Source organism: Hordeum vulgare, chromosome 3H (assembly GCF_904849725.1).
Source record: "Hordeum vulgare subsp. vulgare chromosome 3H, MorexV3_pseudomolecules_assembly, whole genome shotgun sequence".
Lineage (NCBI taxonomy): Eukaryota > Viridiplantae > Streptophyta > Magnoliopsida > Poales > Poaceae > Hordeum > Hordeum vulgare.
The window spans coordinates 353,348,514-353,369,900 of NC_058520.1; the positions used below are offsets into that span (position 1 = coordinate 353,348,514).

General features: G+C 41.5%; 1 protein-coding gene across 1 annotated transcript; it reads right to left on the minus strand.

Moving 5' to 3' along the window:
- Positions 1-835: 835 nt before the first annotated feature.
- Positions 836-4,746, minus strand: LOC123443842. Its single transcript, XM_045120372.1, has 9 exons — positions 4,452-4,746; positions 3,124-3,238; positions 2,673-2,779; positions 2,233-2,358; positions 2,004-2,124; positions 1,830-1,914; positions 1,633-1,746; positions 1,506-1,545; positions 836-1,293 (listed from the first exon to the last, which is right to left on the minus strand). The coding sequence occupies exons 1-9, from the start codon at positions 4,653-4,655 to the stop codon at positions 1,141-1,143; spliced, it is 1,065 nt and encodes a 354-aa protein (XP_044976307.1). The 5' UTR covers positions 4,656-4,746; the 3' UTR covers positions 836-1,140.
- Between the last annotated feature and the right edge of the window lie 16,641 nt (positions 4,747-21,387).

The following is a 21,387-nucleotide window of genomic DNA, read 5'->3' on the forward strand; positions in this document are numbered from 1 at the left end:
CGGGCCTGTATGAGCTTAATGCAAGCGACCAAACGAATGCTTTTGTATATGATGTAGCTGCTAATGATGCAACACGGATGGTAGAAACATATTTGGGGTATAGAATTGGATGACCGACTAGTGTCCGAACAATAGTTTGGACCGGTCCGCAAACAAACACCATGTCCACCATATCCATTTTAGGGGTCTGCATTGAAGATGGACTAACCAAGAAAAAGAAAGTAACATAAAAAGGGATTGTACTTCCTGGGTGTATATACACCCTATATATATATAAAATATACCAATTCAACAAAAAGTTTAAAAATATTTTTGAAATAAATTTAACCTTTCATTGTATTTGTAAGAAAAAATTCCAAGAAAGAAAATTACATGTTGAAGCCTTTTCAGAAAAGATAAATTTTCAGTCAAAATAATGTGTATAGTGACCTATAATAGCAAATAATTTATTTATTTTTGCCTAGAAGTCAATGTTGATTGTTTTTCGGTAAATTTTTTGATACTAGTCCAAAACAAAGTTAACTTTAATCCAAAAATATTTTTGAACTATTTTGACCTTTTATTTAGTTATTGAAAAGAATTTCTCATATGGGGTGCATATACAACCAGGAACCAAAGTGTATTTCTCCTAGTCGCCCACCTTAACATGCCGAATCAAAACAAAGAAATCCAACTGCACTCATCTTGAAGCATTAAACAATTGAACGGCTGGGGCATGTATTTTATTATTGACTGCATAGAGAGCACAACAGTAAAAGATAATTGGTCAACGGAAGGAAATCGTCAGGCAAAAATCAGGAAGGAAAAGGCGTCAGACAACGTCAGCCATCACCCATACAAATCGTCTTCAACGACTTTATATTGGCAAATACCAGCCAGCACCGAGGGACCATTCACTGTTTATATACTAAAAATATATCATCAAGAATTCTGCGCCAACATTGCAACTGTCTCAGTCAAGATCGCTCAAAACCTACTGCTTGCACAGAAAAAATTGTCCGGTGTCATCCGTTCAGTGGCTCAGTAAGACTGAAATGAGGGTATGAAAACAATAGAACGATGTGCAAGTGACGTGTAGCTGATATTCTCTATATGTAGAGGTGATCAAGGGATACATAGGTGTGGCACGATCCATGCCTTCTATCTCAGCCACCATCTTTGGACTGCTGAAATGGGTGTGTTGAGGAATGGCGTGTACCGATGAATGTGAGGGTTTATGGCCCGGCCAATTCTCGCCCACACACTCTGATGATAACCCGATGTTACAGGAGCATGGTACATCAACTTCAGCAGCTGTACAAAATGGATGGGTACGGAAAAGTTAGTTAGCCAACACAGTTGTGAATGCACTGCAACGAGTGTTTCAGTAGATGCATGTGGTGGTAATGTGGCCAACAAGATGCAAATATTCAACCTAAGTGTCCTCATGTTCTCAAACTCATGAAAGCAGAAACACAACAAAAGTAAAAGACAAGAAGAACTCTTGTTTAGGCAGGACAACTCACATGAAAGTACATGAATGTCTGAATTATGTTGCGTTTCCACCTGCATGAGAAAGCAAGCATGGCACTGATGTGAGTTTAGATTCAAAAAAGTTCTCCAAATAGTTCAGTGAGAAGTGAATGCACATACGAGAAAAGTGATACGATCATAAGAAAGCCAAGGGTAATTTCAGCATTTGAACAAAGAAGGCTGATTGTAGTGTTGTTTGTTTCCACCCACAAACAAGGCTCCTCCATGTACCTCCTAAAGAATGAAATTAAAACAAAATCAGTAATTGCAAGTGTTGATACAAAGGTGAGATTTAATTGCAGAAATCAGTGACTTACCTGTAGAGAGAAGAGCGTGCAAAATTACGCCTCAGGAATCTAGCAACATGATCAAGTGTCCAGCAAAGCACAGGCAGTAGAACAACTGAATAAAAGAAAAATGAAACTGCTAAGGCGAGAACAGAGATTAGACTCGCAAAATTGAAAAAAGCAGGAAAAGGAAGCATGGCTTACTCTTAAAGCGTACATTTGATGTGAACATCATAAGAGAGAACATCAAATGAACAAAGTCCTTGGCTACAATTATAGACTGCAGCCAAGGCTGAATTGCAGGCATGTTCCATGCTCTTGGTTTCTACAGGCAGGGGGGAGGGGGGTCAGGATTAAGAAAGCGTGGGAAATTGGTACAAACAAAAAAAAGAAAAAGCTATATATCTATTCATTCAGATAACCAGACACCTACCCCATAAGTGCAGTATAAAGAATATGCTGACGAGCATATTGTTCCTAGCAACGAAAGTCTATATGCTTTGCTTGCGACATCTTTCGGTAGAATTGGAAGTATTCCAAGACTAGCAACAAACAATACCTGCAAAACCGCAGTTGATAACACCATATTTCATTATGACACTGTAAAAAAATATATTAAGAGACAATGATATAGGGTCATGGCATTTATTTTTGCTGGTGAAGCTACTTGGCATATACGATATCAGTAGTTGAGTGGCTCACACATGAGAAAGAGAGACCAGGGCCTAAGAACAAAATTTGTAATCGGCGAAATAAGTGAAATGTCTAAAGAGAACGGAACATAAGACGATAATAATACAACTTATGCTGACAGCGAGTATAGAATATGAATATGCTTTCCTACATTGAAGAACACAAGGTAGCTATCCATACCCAAGCATTGATAGAGAAATGTATGGTTCGTCCATCGAACCGTAAAGAGTTTCCTGTCCTTTCTGTTGGTGGTGATTGGGATGCTCCAGTTGATCTCGCACTAGATCCTACATAAGAAAGAAGAAGCAAAAAACAGTTACGAATCTGCAGAGTTCAGACTGATGTGATATGATAGAAAACATAGTGACAGCTATTTTCCAGTTAGTTCCAATTGTCATCCCAAAGGTAGTTTATTCAGCACCGGAGTAAAAAAAAATTATAGGCAGCAACTTTGCTGAACCCTGGCTGACTACAAAGACGACAAGTAGAACAGAGAAACTACACTGTTGAGAACACAGAACATATAATAATGTAGATGGTAAGAAACAATTCCCGGAATCCCTTGTCCCAAGAATATTGCCACTTCCTTCAGGTGAAAAACATCAAGTGCCATGTTTCTTTGTCACCACACCTGTGTCACGAGCTCGGGCATTCTCACTGGATGGTGTAGATGAAGAACTTGCTGCTGATCTGTTTGATTGAGTTGAACTTGTGGAAGATATTGGCTCAACCACCAAATCAGGGTCCTGTGATGAGATGCAAAGAAGGAATGTTAGTAATTTTAACAGTCAATTGTTATACCCTTATTATTTAACTTGGATATGACTCTCAGTTTGAGAAGGTTCAATTGCAATCAGCAAATAAGTTGTAAGGTGAACAAGTAAAACTATCGTTACACTGTCGAGAAGTGGATAGAAACATTAAGGGTGATAACAGAACATACGACCAAATGGAGAACCAGCAAATATGCAAAAGTAATTGGATGGTAGCCACAGAAGAGTCACTTTTCACTAACTAACATGAGTGGTTAAGACTTTCTTTAACGAATACGGTTTGCATCTCTCAACAACAATGCTAGTATTTAGCAGCCAGAAGTTGAACATGTCATCCTTTCGGACAGGAGAGAAAAGCAAGTCGACCATGTAAGATACAAAGGCATAAATGGTTAATAAAAGTAAAACAAACTGTTAATTCTTCGAAAGACTAACTGCACAACTGTGAATGGTGGTGTTGCGGTTAGAAAAAAGCGAGAAGTTCAGACTGTTGATAAGGAAGCTACATCTCCCAGTACTTGCACACAATTTACCAATCCTAATTCTTTTGCATCAACTGATACCATGCAGCATCATAACTCAATCCAAAGGGAACAGCAAGCAACATGCTCAAGGCTAGCATTGGGCTATTGGCCATACAAAGAGATCCACCCTGTCGAAGAAAAAAGTGCAAAGAATTCATGTACCTCCTAGAGGCAAAAACCACGTGAGTATCAGTTATTTCGTCAAAAGAACATACAAATCGGAGGCAGCTAACATTTCGTGTACAAATGAACGGTAAAGCACAGAAGAACGTGTATATGTGTTTATTAAATTAAATTTCGCCACTGAGACACATTTATTATGCCCTAACAACAATCCATGTGGAAGACTAACATGGGCGTGCTGATGTTTGAGCTACATTAAGCCGTATCAATCAGATGAAGCACTCTCATTTCCTCAAGAAGACATTGCAATGCAGTATCAAAGTATAGGCACACCGAGTTTATAAATGTGGGATAGTATAATGAAATACTTTCTTTCTTATTAACAGCCAATTGGATTCTTACAGCATCCAATTCAACGATTAATTCTCCCCGAAATGAACACACCGGAGCTAAGTCAAACAGATCATACTAGCAGTTATCCGCCCAATCCGAAAACCAGGAGAGGCCGTCCTGGGGGGGGGGGGGGGGGGGGGGCTTACGATGTATCGCTGGTAGAACTTGCGCTTGAAGTGATCGACGACGTCGGGGCGGGAGGCCAGGTGGGGCGGGACGAGGACGTTGGACCAGTAGCCCGCCCACCGTGCATCGTTCTCGTAATCGTACGCTCCCGCCCCGATCCGCTTCAGCTTCTGCGGATCCCCGCCGCCATTGCTCGCGTCCGCGTCCGCGTCCGCCTCCCCCATCGCCACGCTGGATCCTCCTGACCCCTCTGGGGTTTGGGTTTGGAGACTCGTGATCCGGGACGAACCGAAGATGAGAGGTGAATGCAGATATTTTCTGTTTTTTTCTTTTTTTTTTTGAGAAACACAGAAATTTTCTGTTGGTGCATCCCAAGTGCGTTGCGAGAGGGACTTTTTTTACCTGGCAACCATATGAATACAGTAAATGTGAACCCATTTACTTTGGGTTATTAAATTTTTTTAAAGCCTTAACTTTTAAATTGTGCGTTCGAATTAAGATCCGTTTTCACGTTAGAACCATCATGGCGTGTTCTTTGAAACTAGATTCCGTATGGATATGTTTTGATGTTTTTTGCATGCAATTTTATCCCCGTTTGATGTAACTGTCCAGTAATCGATGTGCAACTTGCTCACAGTTGATGTGCAACTTTCTCTTTAATCGTAAAGATGCAAACTCAGGTAAACACATTTAATTTCTGTTTTTGCTTTTCTAAAAAAAGTTATAACTTTTGACTCAAATGTCAGAATTATGACCCGCTTTCATTATTGGAATGCTCTTGATGTACCTTTTAAAACTAGATCTTATACGGGTATGTTCCGACGAACTTTATGTATACAATTTATTTTCCGTTTGATACAACTGCCTCGCAGTTGATGTGCAACTGACTAAGAGTCAGTGTGGAACTTTCTCTATACTTGTGGAAGTTTAATATTCATTGATGGGAATAGGTGTGAACACATTAATTTCGGTTTTCATTTTTCTAGTAAAAAATGTCATAACTTTGACTTGTCATCAGAATTAAGATCCACTTTCACCGTAGAAATCCTCGAGAGGTGCTCTTCAAAACTAGATCCCGCATGGGTATGTTTCATTGAACTTTTTTATGCGCAATTTAGTCTTTGTTTGGCGCAACTGTCTAGCAGTTGATGTACAACCAAGTGAAAGTCGATGTGCAACTTTATCCCCTACTGATGGAAATGCTTCTTTTATTGATGACACCTCCACTCCAAACTACTCCCTACAAGTGATATGTGCAACTTTGCCAGATGCTTGGGCCAACTGCCTAGTAGTCGAGGTGCAACTTTCCTCCTCACCGTTGATTGCAGTTTTTACGTTTGATGTCTCGGTCAACTGTCTAACAATGGACGTGCAACTTCAGATGTTGTCCCGACCAACTGCCTAACAATGATGTGCAACTTTTCCCGTAACCAATGAAAGTGTAGTTTTCCCTGCTAGTAACCCGTCCAAATCACCCCCAGTAGTGAGTTATGGAACTTTACCACTATGTCTATATGCAACTTTTCACTACCTCATGAATATACAATTTTCACCATTCAACTATCCTTGCCAATGAGATTTGCAACTTCATAAGTTGCCTCGGCCAACTGCCTAGTAGACTATGTATAATTTCGTCCTTTTCCCCGCCAACTGAAAATACACATCTAAAAGTACGAAGGTAGAGAAGTTGCACATGGAATATTAGGTAGTTGGCTGGAACAATAGACTAAGTTACACATATCGTTGGTAGCATAGATGAGACTGGATCTGCTAGCAGTGAAAACAACACATCCACGGGTAGGGAGGAGGGTTGTACATCGACCACTAGTAGTTAGCCGGAGAAGCGGATTAGTTCCACATCGCGAAAAGTTGGTTGTCATAGTTGTTAGGTTATAACCTCATAGGAAGTTGGATCATGAAGCTTCAAGATTGGTTTTGCGAAAAAACTTGCACCATGCAGTACTAAAGTTGCACCATTTAGTAATAGAGTTGCACCATATAGCATCAAAGTTGGCATCGAAAATATTTTGTCGAAACATACTCGTGCGAGATCTAGTTTGAAAGATCTCGCCGCGAGGATTCCAACAGTGAAAATGGATCCGAATTCCGACGTGTGGTTTGAAAGTTATAGCTTTTTAAATTTTTGAAAACTCAAATAAATGCATCCAAATCTGTTTTTCCAACCGAGCTGACATGTGTGAACACATTTAATGCCAAACATTCACATGGGATAGGAGATAAAGAAATAGACACATGTTGTGTGGCTGCTCGTAATCACCAAATAGTGCGCGCGCACGTTCTAGGTTTTAGGATCTATTAATCTAGGGTCCCGATATTCATCACACGTGTGGCATATTAAACATCCGCCCATATACCTTATGTGGCGTACTCAGGAGTCAGCTCACACGGGTCATGTGTGGACGAACATTAGAACTGCTGACACGTATGGGCGTAGCTACTTCATGTCACACGCCCAACAAGTACTACTCATCCCCACTCGCGCGTGTGGCACGAAGCAAATCTGCCCACACGTTCTAGCGCAGCTACGTTAGTACCCGTGGGATGACACTTTAGTTACCCCCGGGATGACAACTTTAGTTACCCGGGATGACAAATGTAGTTGTAAAAGCATGATAACTCTCTCTGTTTTGGTTAACGATAGTTACCCACGCAATGACACTTTAGTTACCCGGGATAGTTGCCATATGTGTTTACCTAGTTGCTACGTGTGGTCCAACCATAATTGTTATGTATGACTAATCATAGTTTCCATGTGTGTTTACATGGTTGCCATATACGTGCAACTGTAGTTGTCATCTAGTAATGAATTATAGTTGTCATGTGTGTTGCCGAGTTGCCACGTACGCGCAACTGCAGTTGCCATCTAGCAACGTGCGAGCTTCATGTGGGCTAAGAGCAATTTGCGCACACGCGCATGGGTTAGGTGATGATTGTATGGGCAAAACCTGGTTCGCTCACACGGCATAGGTGGCAACCGCGTGCTATGAGTCGTGTGGGCGAACTGTCCAACATCCATATACAAGATGATGCCTACGTGACACTGAAAAATCAGTAGATTCCTTTAGGATTCGTGCAAAACAGAATTAATTTGGATCAATGCATGTAAGTGAAGTACAAACATGCCACACGTGTGAACGTTGCCGTTTGGGTTAATCTATCGATGTGGTCTGCTCCCGAACCAGATGTTTTGGCCGCTCTTCGAGAAATAAAATTTGATACGATCCGTTCACTTAGAGCATTTTGTTTGTCTCAAAAAAACTTAGAGCATTTCGACTTCTCAAAAATAACCTTCGAGTATTTCTAACCCATCCCCTATATGAATTTAGCAGAGTAAATTTGGCTTTTAACTCTAACAGATCCCAAAACTGCTTAGTGGAGTAAAAAATTTACTCCATCCCTAAAGTTTAAAGTATATTTACCTCATTCCTAGGCGGCCGAGTAGAATTGGCTCCTCTCCTCCCCGCCCCTCCTCCTACATAGTCGCCGATGCGGACCCCGCCCTGCCTTGCCCTTCCCCGCCTCTCCGACGGTCGGGCGTGGTGGCCTCCGGTCCCCATCGCTGATCCGCAACACGGATCCGTTCCGCCACGCGCACGGGTCGTGCTCCGCGGGCTCTTCATTGAGTCGTCGTTGCCACTCGCTCGATTCCGCCACTGCGCCTCTACACCAGTTCAAGAACTTCACAGTCCCCCCTCAGGCCCGGCCGCCGAGGAGGACCTACCTCGGGGTCCGGCAGCAATAGTGAGGGACATGCATAGCCAGAATCACGGATCGGGAGACCCACACCCAGCGGTCACCCGGAAGCTTTCACACGATCGACCTTGCGGCCATGGAGTACGACTGTTGGCAGGTTTGCTACCTCGGCGCGGTGGCCTGACTCAACTTCCCCTTTGGCACGGCTTCGGTCCACCTCGTCCCTAGAGATTAAGTGACCAACTTTCTATTGAGAAGATTTCAAGAATCAGAATTTCCGAGTTTGGAATCGGTCTCACTTTGTAATCAATCTTGAAGGGATTGACAACCCCTTTATTGCGTTGGGTGCAAGCTCTTTGTGTTTGTGCAGGTACTCTGGACTTGACGAGATTCTCCTACTGGATTGGTACCTTGCTTCTCAAACTGAGGGAAATACTTACTGCTCCTATGCTGCATCGCCCTTTCCTCTTCAAGGGAAAACCCAACGCAAGCTCAAGGGGTGACAGAAAGGTTTCTGTCACCGTAGCAGAAGGATTTCTGGCGCCGTTGCCGGGGAGGATCAAGTCAAGAACTCATCCAAGTAAGCGTCGCAAACTCATCTCTTGCATTTACTTTTTTGCCTCTCGTTTTCCTCTCCCCCACTTCTGAAAAACAAAAATTTACAAAAAAAGATTGCCTTTTTCGTTTGCCCTTTTTCGTTTGCCTTTTTTGTTTGCCTTTTTCGTTTGCCTTTTTCGTTTGCCTTTTTCTCTCGCTTGCTTTGTGTCCGCTTGTCTGCCTGCTAAGACCGGTATGGCCCAACCAAGGGATTTTGATGCTCACTATGCAAGGTTGGAAGAGATTGAAACTAGTGTTAAAGGCTTCATGTATACACAGTTTGAATACAACAATTACTTTCATAGAGAACTAAAGGAGCAAATTTCTTTTTTGGCTTTTATGAATAAAGAAGTTGATGATATGGCCAAAGAATTACTTGCACTAGACTCTCAGTTTGCTCGTCTTGAAAAGTTGGTAGGCCAGATTTCTGATAAACAGGCTACGTTAGTCAATAAAATGGCTGCTAAACCTGAAATTTGTGATGAGAATCACGAAGATCTTAAAGTGCTTGGTGTGACTCCCATTTAATCTTTGTTTTCTTGTGTCAAACCCAATGATGATGGGTCTGGATATGAATCCACTTTGGTTGAAAAACGCCCCAATGATTCGGAGTCCATCTATCTTGATGCTAAAAGCATTGAAAGTGGAGTAGAAGATATTAAAACTTTGAGTAGTAATGAAATTACTACTTTGGATTTCAAGGAATTCAATTATGATAGTTGCTCCTTGATTGAATGCATTTCCTTGATGCAATCCATGCTAAACTCTCCACACGCTTATAGCCAAAACAAGGACTTTACCGATCATATCGTTGAAGCTATGATAAAATCTCTTGAAGAGAAACTTGAATTGGAAGTCTCTATCCCTTGAAAGCTTCATGATGAGTGGGAACCTACTATCAAAATCAGAATCAAAAACTATGAATGCAATGCTTTGTATGATTTGGGTGCTAGTGTTTCCGCGATTCCAAAGTCTTTATGTGATGTTCTGGGTTTTAATGAGGTTGAAGAGTGTTCTCTTAATTTGCATCTTGCGGATTCTACTGTCAAGAAACCCATGGGAAGGATCAATGATGTTCTTATTATTGCAAATAGGAACTATGTACCCGTGGCTTTCATTCTGCTTGACATTGATTGCAATCCTACATGCCCTGTCATTCTTGGTAGACCTTTCCTAAGGACTATCAGTGCTATCATCGATATGAAGGAAGGGAATATTAGATTTCAATTTACTTTAAAGAAGGTCATGGAGCACTTTCCTAGAAAGAAAATAAGATTGCCTTATGAATCCATGATGAGGGCTACTTATGGTTTGAGCACCAAAGACGACGATACGTGATTCCATCACCTTATGCCTAGCTAAGGGCGTTAAACAATAGCGCTTTTTGGGAGGCAACCCAATGAATTTATTTATTTTCTTTTAGTTTTGTTGCGTCCACACCATCATAATTCTGTTATGATAGTGTTTTTTTCCTTTTGTGTTTGAGCCAAGCAAAACCTTTATGACTAGTCTTGGTGATGGTTGTTTGATCCTGCTGGAAAAAGACAGAAACGTTTCGCTCACGAGATGATTTTTCATTTTTATTTAGAAAGAGATTTTGAGTTGATTCTTTTTGCTGCTGGTTGATATGCCTTTTTCCCAGGTAGTCGTAATTTTTCAGAATTTGTGACATACCATAAGTATACGAAGTATACAGATTGCTACAGACTGGTCTGTTTTTAACAAATTCTGTTTTTGTTGAGTTGGTTGCTTGTTTTGATGAAACTATGGATAGTATGGGGGGATACTAGCCATGGAAAATTGAAAATACAGTAATCTAACACCAATATAAATAGAAATGAAGATTGCTACAGTACCTAAAGAGGTGGTAGTTTGTTTTCTTGTGCTAATGTTATCACGAGTTTCTGTTTAAGTTTTGTGTTGTGAAGTTTTCAAGTTTTGGGTGATGTTCTCATGGACAAAGAGATAAGGAGTGGAAAGAGATCAAGCTTGGGGATGCCCAAGCCATCCCAAGCCAAATTCAAGGACACCAAAAAGCCTAAGCTTGGGGATGCCCCGGGAAGGCATCCCCTCTTTCGTCTTCAATCCATCGGTAACATTACTTGGAGCTATATTTTTATTCACCACATGATATGTGTTTTTCTTGGAGCGTCTTGTATCGTAGGAGCCTTTTCTTTTTGTTGTGTCACAATAATCCTTGTTGCACACTTTTAAAGAGAGACATGCCCTCATTGTGAATTTGCTAGAATGCTCATCGTGCTTCACTTATATCTTTTGAGCTAGATAATTTTGCTCTATGTGCTTCACTTATACCTTTTAGAGCACGGCGGCGCGTGACTTGGTAGTTGGCTTATGCTATTAAAGTAGTCCCAAAGGTGATAGGTACCCAAAGAGGATACAAAAACCTCCATCTTCATGTGCATTGAATGGAAAGAGAAGTTTTGATTCGTCTCAATTAGTTTTGAGACGTGGATTTGGTAATATTAAGAGTTATGTTAGTAGGGTGTTGTGAATCTAGAAATACTTGTGTTTAAGTTAGTGATTCCCGTAGCATGCACGTATGGTGAACCGCTATGTTAGGAAGTCGGAGCATAATTGATCTATTGATTGTCATCCTTTGTGTTGAGGTCGGGATCGCGCGATGGTTAATACCTACCAACCCTTCCCCTAGGAATATTGCTGCGGCAACAAAAGTACTTCCCTGGCGCTTAGGAATTCTTCTTGTTACTTCTCTGGTTTGTGTCGGTTTTTCCCTTGAAGAGGAAAGGGTGATGTAGCACAGGAGCAGTAAGTATTTCCCTCTGTTTGAGAACCAAGGTATCGATCTAGAAGGAGGGCCTCGTCAAGTCCAAAGTACGTGCGCAAACACAAGCAAGCTTGCACCCAATGCTTCAAAGGGGTTGTCAATCCCTTCAAGATTGTTTGCAAAAGTGAGATCTGAAGGCGGAAAGTGCAACGAAGTAAAAAGTGTAAGGTTGAAAATATGGTGTGGAGTAGACCCTGGGGGGCATAGTGTTCACTAGAGGCTTCTCTCATAATAGCAAATATCACAGTGGGTGAACAAATTACTGTCGAGCAATTGATAGAACCGTGCAAAGTCATGACGATATCTAAGGCAATGATCATACATATAGGCATCACGTCCGAGACAAGTAGACCGATACTTTCTGCATCTACTACTATTACTCCACACATCGACCGCTATCCAGCATGCATCTAGTGTATTGAGTTCATGACGAACAGAGTAACGCGTTAAGCAAGATGACATGATGTAGAGGGATAATCTCAAATCGATGACGAAAACCCCATCTTTTTACCCTTGATGGCAACAACACGATGCGTGCCTTGCTACCCCTTTGTCACTGGGTGAGGTCACCGCACAGTATGAACCCAAAACCAAGCACTTCTCCCTTTGCAAGAATCATAGATCTAGTTGACCAGACAAAACCCACAACTCGAAGAGAATTACAAGGATATGAAATCATGCATAAGAGAGATTAGAAGAAACTCAAATAAGATTCATAGATAATCTGATCATAAATCTACAATTCATCGGATCTCGACAAACACACCGCAAAAGAAGATTACATCGGACAGATCTCCATGAAGATCATGGAGAACTTTGTATTGAAGATCCAAGAGAGATAAGAAGCCATCTAGATACTAACTATGGACCCGTAGGCCTATGGTGAACTACTCACGCATCATCGGAGAGGTCATGGTGTTGATGAAGAAGCCCTCCGTATCCGAATCTCCCCTCCGGCAGGGCACCAGAACGTGCCCCAGATGGGATCTTGCGGAGACAGAAGCTTGCGGTGGCGGAAAAGTGATTGCGATGATCTCCTGATTTTTTTGGGATTTTTAGGGAATTTATAGGCGCAACCCCTAGGTCAGGGGAGGCTCAGGGGGCCCACAAGCCTGGATGGCGCGACCTCCCCCTGGTCGCGGGGTGGGGGCTTGTGGGGCCCCTGGGGCTCCCCTTCCTTGGCTCCCAAGCTCCCCGATCTTCTTCCGTTCCAGAAAAAATCTTTTCGGGGATTTTCTTCTGTTTGGACTCTGTTTCAGAATCTCCTCTGAAAGGGGTCAGAAACATGGAAAAAACAGGAACTGGCACTTGGCACTCAGTTAATAAGTTAGTCTCAAAAAATATATAAAAGGCATGCAAAATATCCAAAGTTTGACAAGATAATAGCATGAAACCATCAAAAATTATAGATACGTTGGAGACGTATCAAGCATTCCCAAGCTTAACTCCTGCTCGTCCTCGAGTAGGGAAGTGATAAAGAATGAATTTTTGATGTGGAATGCTACCTAGCATAGTTGCCCTTTGCAACTTCTTTCACGTGGAATGAATGTTCAGATCCGTAAGATTCAAAACAATAGTTTGCTATTGACATGAAAATAGTAATACTTCAAGCAAACTAGCAAAGTAATCATGAACTTTCAAAATAACAAGGCCAAAGAAAGTTATCCCTACAAAATCATATGGTCTGGCTATGCTCCATCATCCTCACACAACTAATGTAAATCATGCACAACCCCGGTATTTGCCAAGTAATTTTTTTCGCACTCTTACTTTCTCAAACTTTTTATAACTATCACGCAATACATGAGCGTGAGCCATGGATATAGCACTATAGGTGGAATAGAGTGTGGTGGTGGTTGTGAGACAAAAAAGGAGGAGATGGTCACACTGACTCGGTGTATCAATAGGCTATGGAGATGCCCATTAATAGATATCAATGTGAATGAGTAGGGATTGCCATACAAAAGGATGCACTAGAGCTATAAGTATGTGAAAGCTCAAAAGGAAAACTAGTGAGTGTGCATCCAACTTGCTTGCTCACGAAGACCTAGGGCAATTTTGGGGAAGCCCATCATTGGAATATACAAGCCAAGTTATATAATGAAGATTCTCACTAGCATATGGTAGTGACAAAGCAAGAAGCACAAGTGTGGAAAAAATAGTAGCATTGTCCCTTCGCTCTTTTTCTCTCTCTTTTTTCATTTGGGCTCTTAGGCCTCTTTTTTTTTCTTTTTTTCTCTTTTTTTGTCTTTGGCCTCTTTTTTTTATTTACTCACATGGGACAGTGCTCTAATAATGATGATCATCACACTTTTATTTACTCACAGCTCAAAGCTTAGAACGATGATGACTCTATAGGAAATGCCTCCGGCAGTGTACTGGGATGTGCAACGATCTAGCATGGCGTATGACGTTGAAACGTCTCGCTAGCTATCTTACGATCATGCAATGGCAATATGAGAGTGACGGCACAAGTCATGAGACAGAACAGTGGGAGTTGCATGGCAATATATCTCGGAATGGCTATGAAAATGCCATAGTAGGTAGATATGGTGGCTGTTTTGAGGAAGGAATTTGGTGGGTTTGTGCACCGGCGAGAATTGCGCGACACTAGAGAGGCTAGCAATGGTGGAAGGGGAAAGTGCATCTATACCATGGGCTCACATTAGTCATGAAGAACTCACATACTTATTGCGAATTTTTTAATTAGTAATCGAAACAAAGTGCTAAACGCATACTCCGAGGGGAAGGGTTGGTAGGTGTAAACCATCACGCGATCCCGACCTCAACACAAAGGATGACAATCAATAGATCAATTATGCTCCGACTTCCTAACATAGCGGTTCACCATACGTGCATGTTACGGGAATCACTAACTTCAACACAAGTATTTCTAGATTCACAACACCCTACTAACATAACTCTTAATATTACCAAATCCATGTCTCAAAACTAATTGAGAGGAATCAAAACTTCTCTTTCTACTCAATGCATAGGAAGATGGAGGTTTTTGCATCCTCTTTGGGTATGTATCACTTTTGGGACTACTTTCATAGCATAAGCCAACTACCAAATCACGCACCGCCGTGCTCTAAAAGATATAAGTGAAGCACATGGAGCAAAAGTATCTAGCTCAAAAGATAAAAGTGAAGCACTATGAGCATTCTAGCAAAAATCACGATGAGTGCATGTCTCTCTCTCTCTCAAAAAGGTGTGCAGCAAGGATGATTGTGACACAACAAAAGGAAAAGACTCCTACGGTACAAGACGCTCCAAGCAAAAACACATATCATGTGGTGAATAAAAATATAGCTCCAAGTAATGTTACCGATGGATTGAAGACGAAAGAGGGGATGCCTTCCCGGGGCATCCCCAAGCTTAGTCTTTTTGGTGTCCTTTAATTTGGCTTGGGATGCCTTGGGCATCCCAAAGCTTGAGCTCTTTCCACTACTTATTTCTTTGTCCATGAGAACATCACCCAAAACTTGAAAACTTCACAACACAAAACGCAGGAACTTGTGATAACATTAGTACAAGAAAACAAACTACCGCTTCTTTTGGTACTGTAGCAAACTTGAATTCTATCTATATTGGTGTTGGGCTACTGTATTCTCACTTTTCCATGGCTAGTACCCCCCGATACTAACCATAGTTTCATCAAAACAAGCAACCAACTCAAGAAAAACAGAATCTGTCAAAAGCAGACCAATCTGTAGCAATCTGTATACTTCGTATACTTCTGGTACCTCAAAAAATCTGAAAAATTACGACGGCCTGGGAAAAAAGCATATCAATCCGCAGAAAAAAGAATCAACTCAAAATATCTTTCTGAATAAAAACTAAAAATCATCTCGTGAGCGAAAAGTTTCTGTCTTTTTCCAGCAGGATCAAACAACCATTACCAAGACTAGTCATAAAGGTTTTGCTTGGCTCAAACACAAAAAGAAACACAAAAAACACAATCACAATAGAATTATGAAAGTGTGGACGCAAAAAAACAGAAAGAAAAAGATAAATTCATTGGGTTGCCTCCCAACAAGCGCTATTGTTTAACGCCCTTAGCTAGGCATAGAAGCGATAGAATCACGTATCGTCGTCTTTGGTGCTGAAACCATAAGTGGCCCTCATCGTGGATTCATAAGGCAATCTTATTTTCTTTCTAGGAAAGTGTTCCATGCCCTTCCTTAAAGGAAATTGAAATATAATATTCCCTTCCTTCATATCGATGATGGCACCGATAGTCCTTAGGAAAGGTCTACCAAGAATAATGGGGCATGTAGGATTGCAATTAATGTCAAGCACAATGAAATCCACGGGTACATAGTTCCTATTTGCAATAATAAGAACATCATTGATCCTTCTCATGGGTTTCTTGATAGTAGAATCAGCAAGATGCAAATTAAGAGAACACTCTTCAGTCTCATTAAAACCCAGAACATCACATAAAGACTTTGGAATCGCAGAAACACTAGCACCCAAATCACACAAAGCATTGCACTCATAGTTTTTGATTTTGATTTTGATGGTAGGTTCCCACTCATCATGAAGCTCTCTAGGGATAGAGACTTCCAATTCAAGTTTCTCTTCAAGATATTTTATCATAGCTTCGACGATATGATCGGTAAAGGCCTTGTTTTGGCTATAAGCGTGTGGAGAGTTCAACATGGATTGCATCAAAGAAATGCATTCAATCAAGGAGCAACTATCATAATTGAATTCCTTGAAATCCACGGTTGTAATTTCATTACTACTCAAAGTTTTAACATCTTCCACTCCACTTTTAATGCTTTTAGCATCAGGATAGATGGACTCCGAATCATTGGGGCACTTTTCAACCAAAGTGGATTCATATCCAGCCCCATAATCATTAGGTTTGACACAAGAAAACAAAGATTCAATGGGAGTCACACCAAGCACTTTAAGATCTTCGTGATTCTTATCACGAGAACATGCCTTTTTAAGCACGAATTTGGGCGGTTCTTTCTTGGCTCTCAATCATGGAAACACGCATAGCTTTCAAAGTTTCATCCATGTTGATTTTGGGAGGAGCACATCTAAATTTCCAAGCATCAACATCACAAGAAATTCTATCAACGCTCTTAGCCAAATCGTCAATTTTGAGTAGTTTTTCCTCTATGGACGCATTGAAAATCTTTTGAGAGTTGATGAACTCTTTGATATTATTCTCTAGATCATAGGGTATTCTATTGTAATTTCCATGAGTATTGTTGTAGGAGTTGCCAAAGTTATTAGAGGAGTTACTAGGAAAAGGCCTAGAAACATAGTTTCCTCTAAAAGCATTGTTGTTGCCAAAGTTATTCCTACCAACAAAATTAACGTCGAAGCTAGCGTTGCAACTCTCAGTCAAAGAAGACAAAGGCATATCATTAGGATCCAAAGGAGCACTTCTACTAGAAACCAAATTCATTAACTCGTCCATCTTAGCACTCAACGAGTTAATTTCCTCTATAGCGTGTACCTTCTTACTAGTAGGTGACCTTTCAGTGTGCCACTGAGAGTAGTTCATCATGATGTTGTCTAAGAGCTTTGTGGCTTCTCCTAACGTGATTTCCATGAATGTTCCACCTGAGGCAGAGTCCAAGATATTTCTAGAAGCGAAATTCAAGCCAGCGTAAAAGATTTGAATAATCATCCAAAGGCTCAAGCCATGAGCGGGACAATTTCTAATCATTAATTTCATTCTCTCCCAAGCTTGTGCAACATGTTCATGATCAAGTTGCTTGAAATTCATGATATCATTACGGAGAGAGATGATCTTAGCCAGCGGAAAATACTTGGATATATAAGCATCTTTGTACTTATCCCAAGAATCGATACTATTTTTGGGCAAAGAAGAAAACCAAGTTTTTGCGCGATCTCGCAACGAGAAAGGAAAAAGCTTCAATTTAATCACGTCATTATCCACATCTTTTTTCTTTTGCATATAACAAAGCTCAATGAAGGTATTGAGATGGGATGCGGCATCTTCACTAGGAAGGCCAGAGAATTGCTCTTTCATAACAAGATTCAGCAAAGCGGCATTGATTTCGTATGGCGGGAGCAATCACAGTACTAATAAAATCATTATTATTAGTATTCGAGAAGTCACAAAGTTTGGTGTTTTCATTCATGGTGACTTCAGCAAGCAAGCAAGCACACGAGAAAACAAGGAGCAGGCGAGAAAAAGGGCGAACGAAAAGGCGAACGAAGAAGGCAAATGAAAAAGGCAAATTGGTGAAGTGGGGGAGAGGAAAACGAGAGGCAACTGGCAAACAAAGTAAATGCAAGAGATGAGTTTGCGACACCTACTTGGATGAGTTCTTGACTTGATCTTCCACCCCGGCAACGGTGCCCGAAATTCTTCTGCTGCGGCAACAAAAATCCTTCCCTGACGCTTAGGAATTCTTCTTGTTACTTCTCTGGTTTGCGTCGGTTTTTCCCTTGAAGAGGAAAGGGTGATGCAGCACAGAAGCAGTAAGTATTTCCCTCAGTTTGAGAACCAAGGTATCGATCCAGAAGGAGGGCCTCGTCAAGTCCAAAGTACCTGCGCAAACACAAACAAGCTTGCACCCAACGATTCAAAGGGGTTGTCAATCCCTTCAAGATTGTTTGCAAAAGTGAGATCTGAAGGCGGAAAGTGCAACGAAGTAAAAAGTGTAAGGCTGAAAATATGGTCTGGAGTAGACCCTGGGGGCCATAGTGTTCACTAGAGGCTTCTCTCATAATAGCAAATATCACGGTGGGTGAACAAATTACTGTCGAGCAATTGATAGAACCGCGCAAAGTCATGACGATATCTAAGGCAATGATCATACATATAGGCATCACGTCCGAGACAAGTAGACCGACACTTTCTGCATCTACTACTATTACTCCACACATCGACCGCTATCTAGAATGCATCTAGTGTATTGAGTTCATGACAAACAGAGTAACGCCTTAAGCAAGATGACATGATGTAGAGGGATAATCTCAAACCAATGACGAAACCCCCATATTTTTACCCTTAATGGCAACAACTCGATGCATGCCTCGCTACCCCTTCTGTCACTGGGTGAGGTCACTGCATGGTATGAACCCAAAACCAAGCATTTCACCCATTGCAAGAATCATAGATCTAGTTGGCCAGACAAAACCCACAACTCAAAGAGAATTACAAGGATATGAAATCATGCATAAGAGAGATCAGAAGAAACTCAAATAAGATTCATAGATAATCTGATCATAAATCCACAATTCATCAAATCTCGACAAACGCACCGCAAAAGAAGATTACATCAGATAGATCTCCATGAAGATCATGGAGAACTTTGTATTGAAGATCCAAGAGAGAGAAGAAGCCATATAGATACTAACTATGGACCCGTCGGTCTATGGTGAACTACTCACGCATGATCGGAGAGGTCATGGTGTTGATGAAGAAGCCCCCCGTATCCAAATCTCCCCTCCGGCAGGGAACCAGAACGTGCCCCAGATGGGATCTTGCGGAGACAGAAGCTTGCGGTGGCGGAAAAGTGATTGCGATGATCTCCTGATTTTTTTGGGATTTTTAGGGAATTTATAGGCGCAACCCCTAGGTCAGGGGACGCTTAGGGGGCCCACAAGCCTGGATGGCGCGACCTACCCCTAGCCGCGGGGTGGGGGCTTGTGGGGCCCCTGGGGCTCCCCTGCCTTCGCTCCCAAGCTCCCCGATCTTCTTCCGTTCCAGAAAAAATCTTTTCGGGGATTTTCTTCCGTTTGGACTCCGTTTCAAAATCTCCTCTGAAAGGGGTTAAAAACATGGAAAAAACAGGAACTGGCACTTGGCACTGAGTTAATAAGTTAGTCCCAAAAAATATATAAAAGGCATGCAAAACATCCAAAGTTTGACAAGATAATAGCATGAAACCATCAAAAATTATAGATACGTTGGAGACGTATGAAGTATGCGTTTAGCACTTTGTTTCTATTACTAATAAAAACTTTCGCAACAAGTATGTGAGTTCTTCATGACTAATGTGAGTCCATGGCATAGATGCACTTTCACCTTCCACCATTGCTAGCCTCTCTAGTGCCGCGCAATTTTCGCCTGTACACAAACCCACCATATGCCTTCCTCAAAACAGCCACCATACCTACCTACTATGGAATCTTCATAGCCATTCTGAGATATATTGCCATGCAACTCCCACCGTTCCCTCTCATGACTTGTGCCATCACTCTCATATTGCCATTGCATGTTCGTAAGATTGCTAGCAAGATGTTTCAGCGTCATACGCCATGCTAGATCGTTGCACATCCCAGTACACTGCCGGAGGCATTTCCTATAGAGTCATCATCGTTCTAAGCTTTGAGCTGTGAGTAAATAAAAGTGTGATGATCATCATTATTAGAGCATTGTTCCGTGTGAGGAAATAAAAACAGGCCAAAGAGCCCAAATAAAAAAGGAGTCCAAGAGCCCAAATAAAAAAAGTATATAAAAAATAGAGAAAAAGAGAGCAGGGACAATGCTACTATCTTTTTCCACACTTGTGCTTCATAATAGCACCATGTTCTTCAAGATGGAGAGCCTCTCGTTTTGTCTCCACCATATACTAGTGGGAATATTCATTATATAACTTGGCTTGTATATTCCAATGATGGGCTTCCTCAAAATTGCCCTAGGTCTTCGTGAGCAAGCAAGTTGGATGCACACCCACTAGTTCTCCTTTCGAGCTTTCACATACTTATAGCTCTAGTGCATCCTTTGTATGGCAATCCCTACTCATTCACATTGATATCTATTAATGGGCATATCCATAGCTCTTTGATACACCGAGTCAATGTGACCATCTCCTCCTTTTTTGTCTCACAACCACCACCACACTCTATTCCACCTATAGTGCTATATCCATGGCTCACGCTCATGTATTGCGTGATAGTTATAAAAGGTTTGAGAAAGTAAGAGTGCAAAAACAATTACTTGGCCAATACCAGGGTTGTGCATGATTTAAATTAGTTGTGTGAGGATGATGGAGCATAGCCAGACTATATGTTTTTGTAGGGATAACTCTCCTTGGCCTTGTTATTTTGAAAATTCATGATTACCTTGCTAGTTTGCTTGAAGTATTATTGTTTTCACGTCAATAGCAAACTATTGTTTTGAATCTTACGGATCTGAACATTCATTTCACATGAAAGAAGTTACAAAGGACAACTATGCTAGGTATCATTCCACTTCAAAAATTTAGTCTTTATCACTTCCCTACTCGAGGATGAGCAGGAGTTAAGCTTGGGGATGCTTGATACGTCTCCAACATATCTATAATTTTTGATGGTTTCATGTTATTATCTTGTCAAACTTTGGATGTTTTGTATGCCTTTTATATCTTTTTTGGGACTAACTTATTAACTTAGTGCCAAGTGCCAGTTCCTGTTTTTTCCGTGATTTTGACCCTTTTCAGAGGAGAATTTTCAACGGAGTGCAAACGGAATGAAACTTCCAAAAAGATTTTTTCCAAAACACAAGAAGATCGGGGAACTTGAGAACCAAGGCAGGGGGTCACTAGGGACCCCACAAGCCCCCTAGCCACGGCCAGGGGGCCCGCACATCCCAGGCTTGTGGGCTCCCTGGGCCACCTCTGCCCTAGGTCTTCCGACTATATATTCCCAAAAATTCCAGAAAAAATCAGGAGATCATCGAAAGTACTTTTTCGCCGCCGCAAGCTTTTGTCTCCGCAAGATCCCATCTGGGGCACGTTCTGGTGCCCTGCCGGAGGGGGGATTTGGATACGGAGGGCTTCTTCATCAACACCATGACCCCTCCGATGATGCGTGAGTAGTTCACCATAGACCTACGGGTCCATAGCTAGTAGCTAGAT

Bases quoted from the DNA above. Each gene is read 5' to 3' on its own strand.
- LOC123443842 (XM_045120372.1), bottom strand. From the start codon at position 4,655: ATGGGGGAGGCGGACGCGGACGCGGACGCGAGCAATGGCGGCGGGGAT. The intron at 3,239-4,451 runs GTAAGCCCCCCC...ATCTCATCACAG, and splicing joins AGTTCTACCAGCGATACATC to GACCCTGATTTGGTGGTTGA. The intron at 2,780-3,123 runs GTGTGGTGACAA...TTTCTTATGTAG, and splicing joins TGCCCGAGCTCGTGACACAG to GATCTAGTGCGAGATCAACT.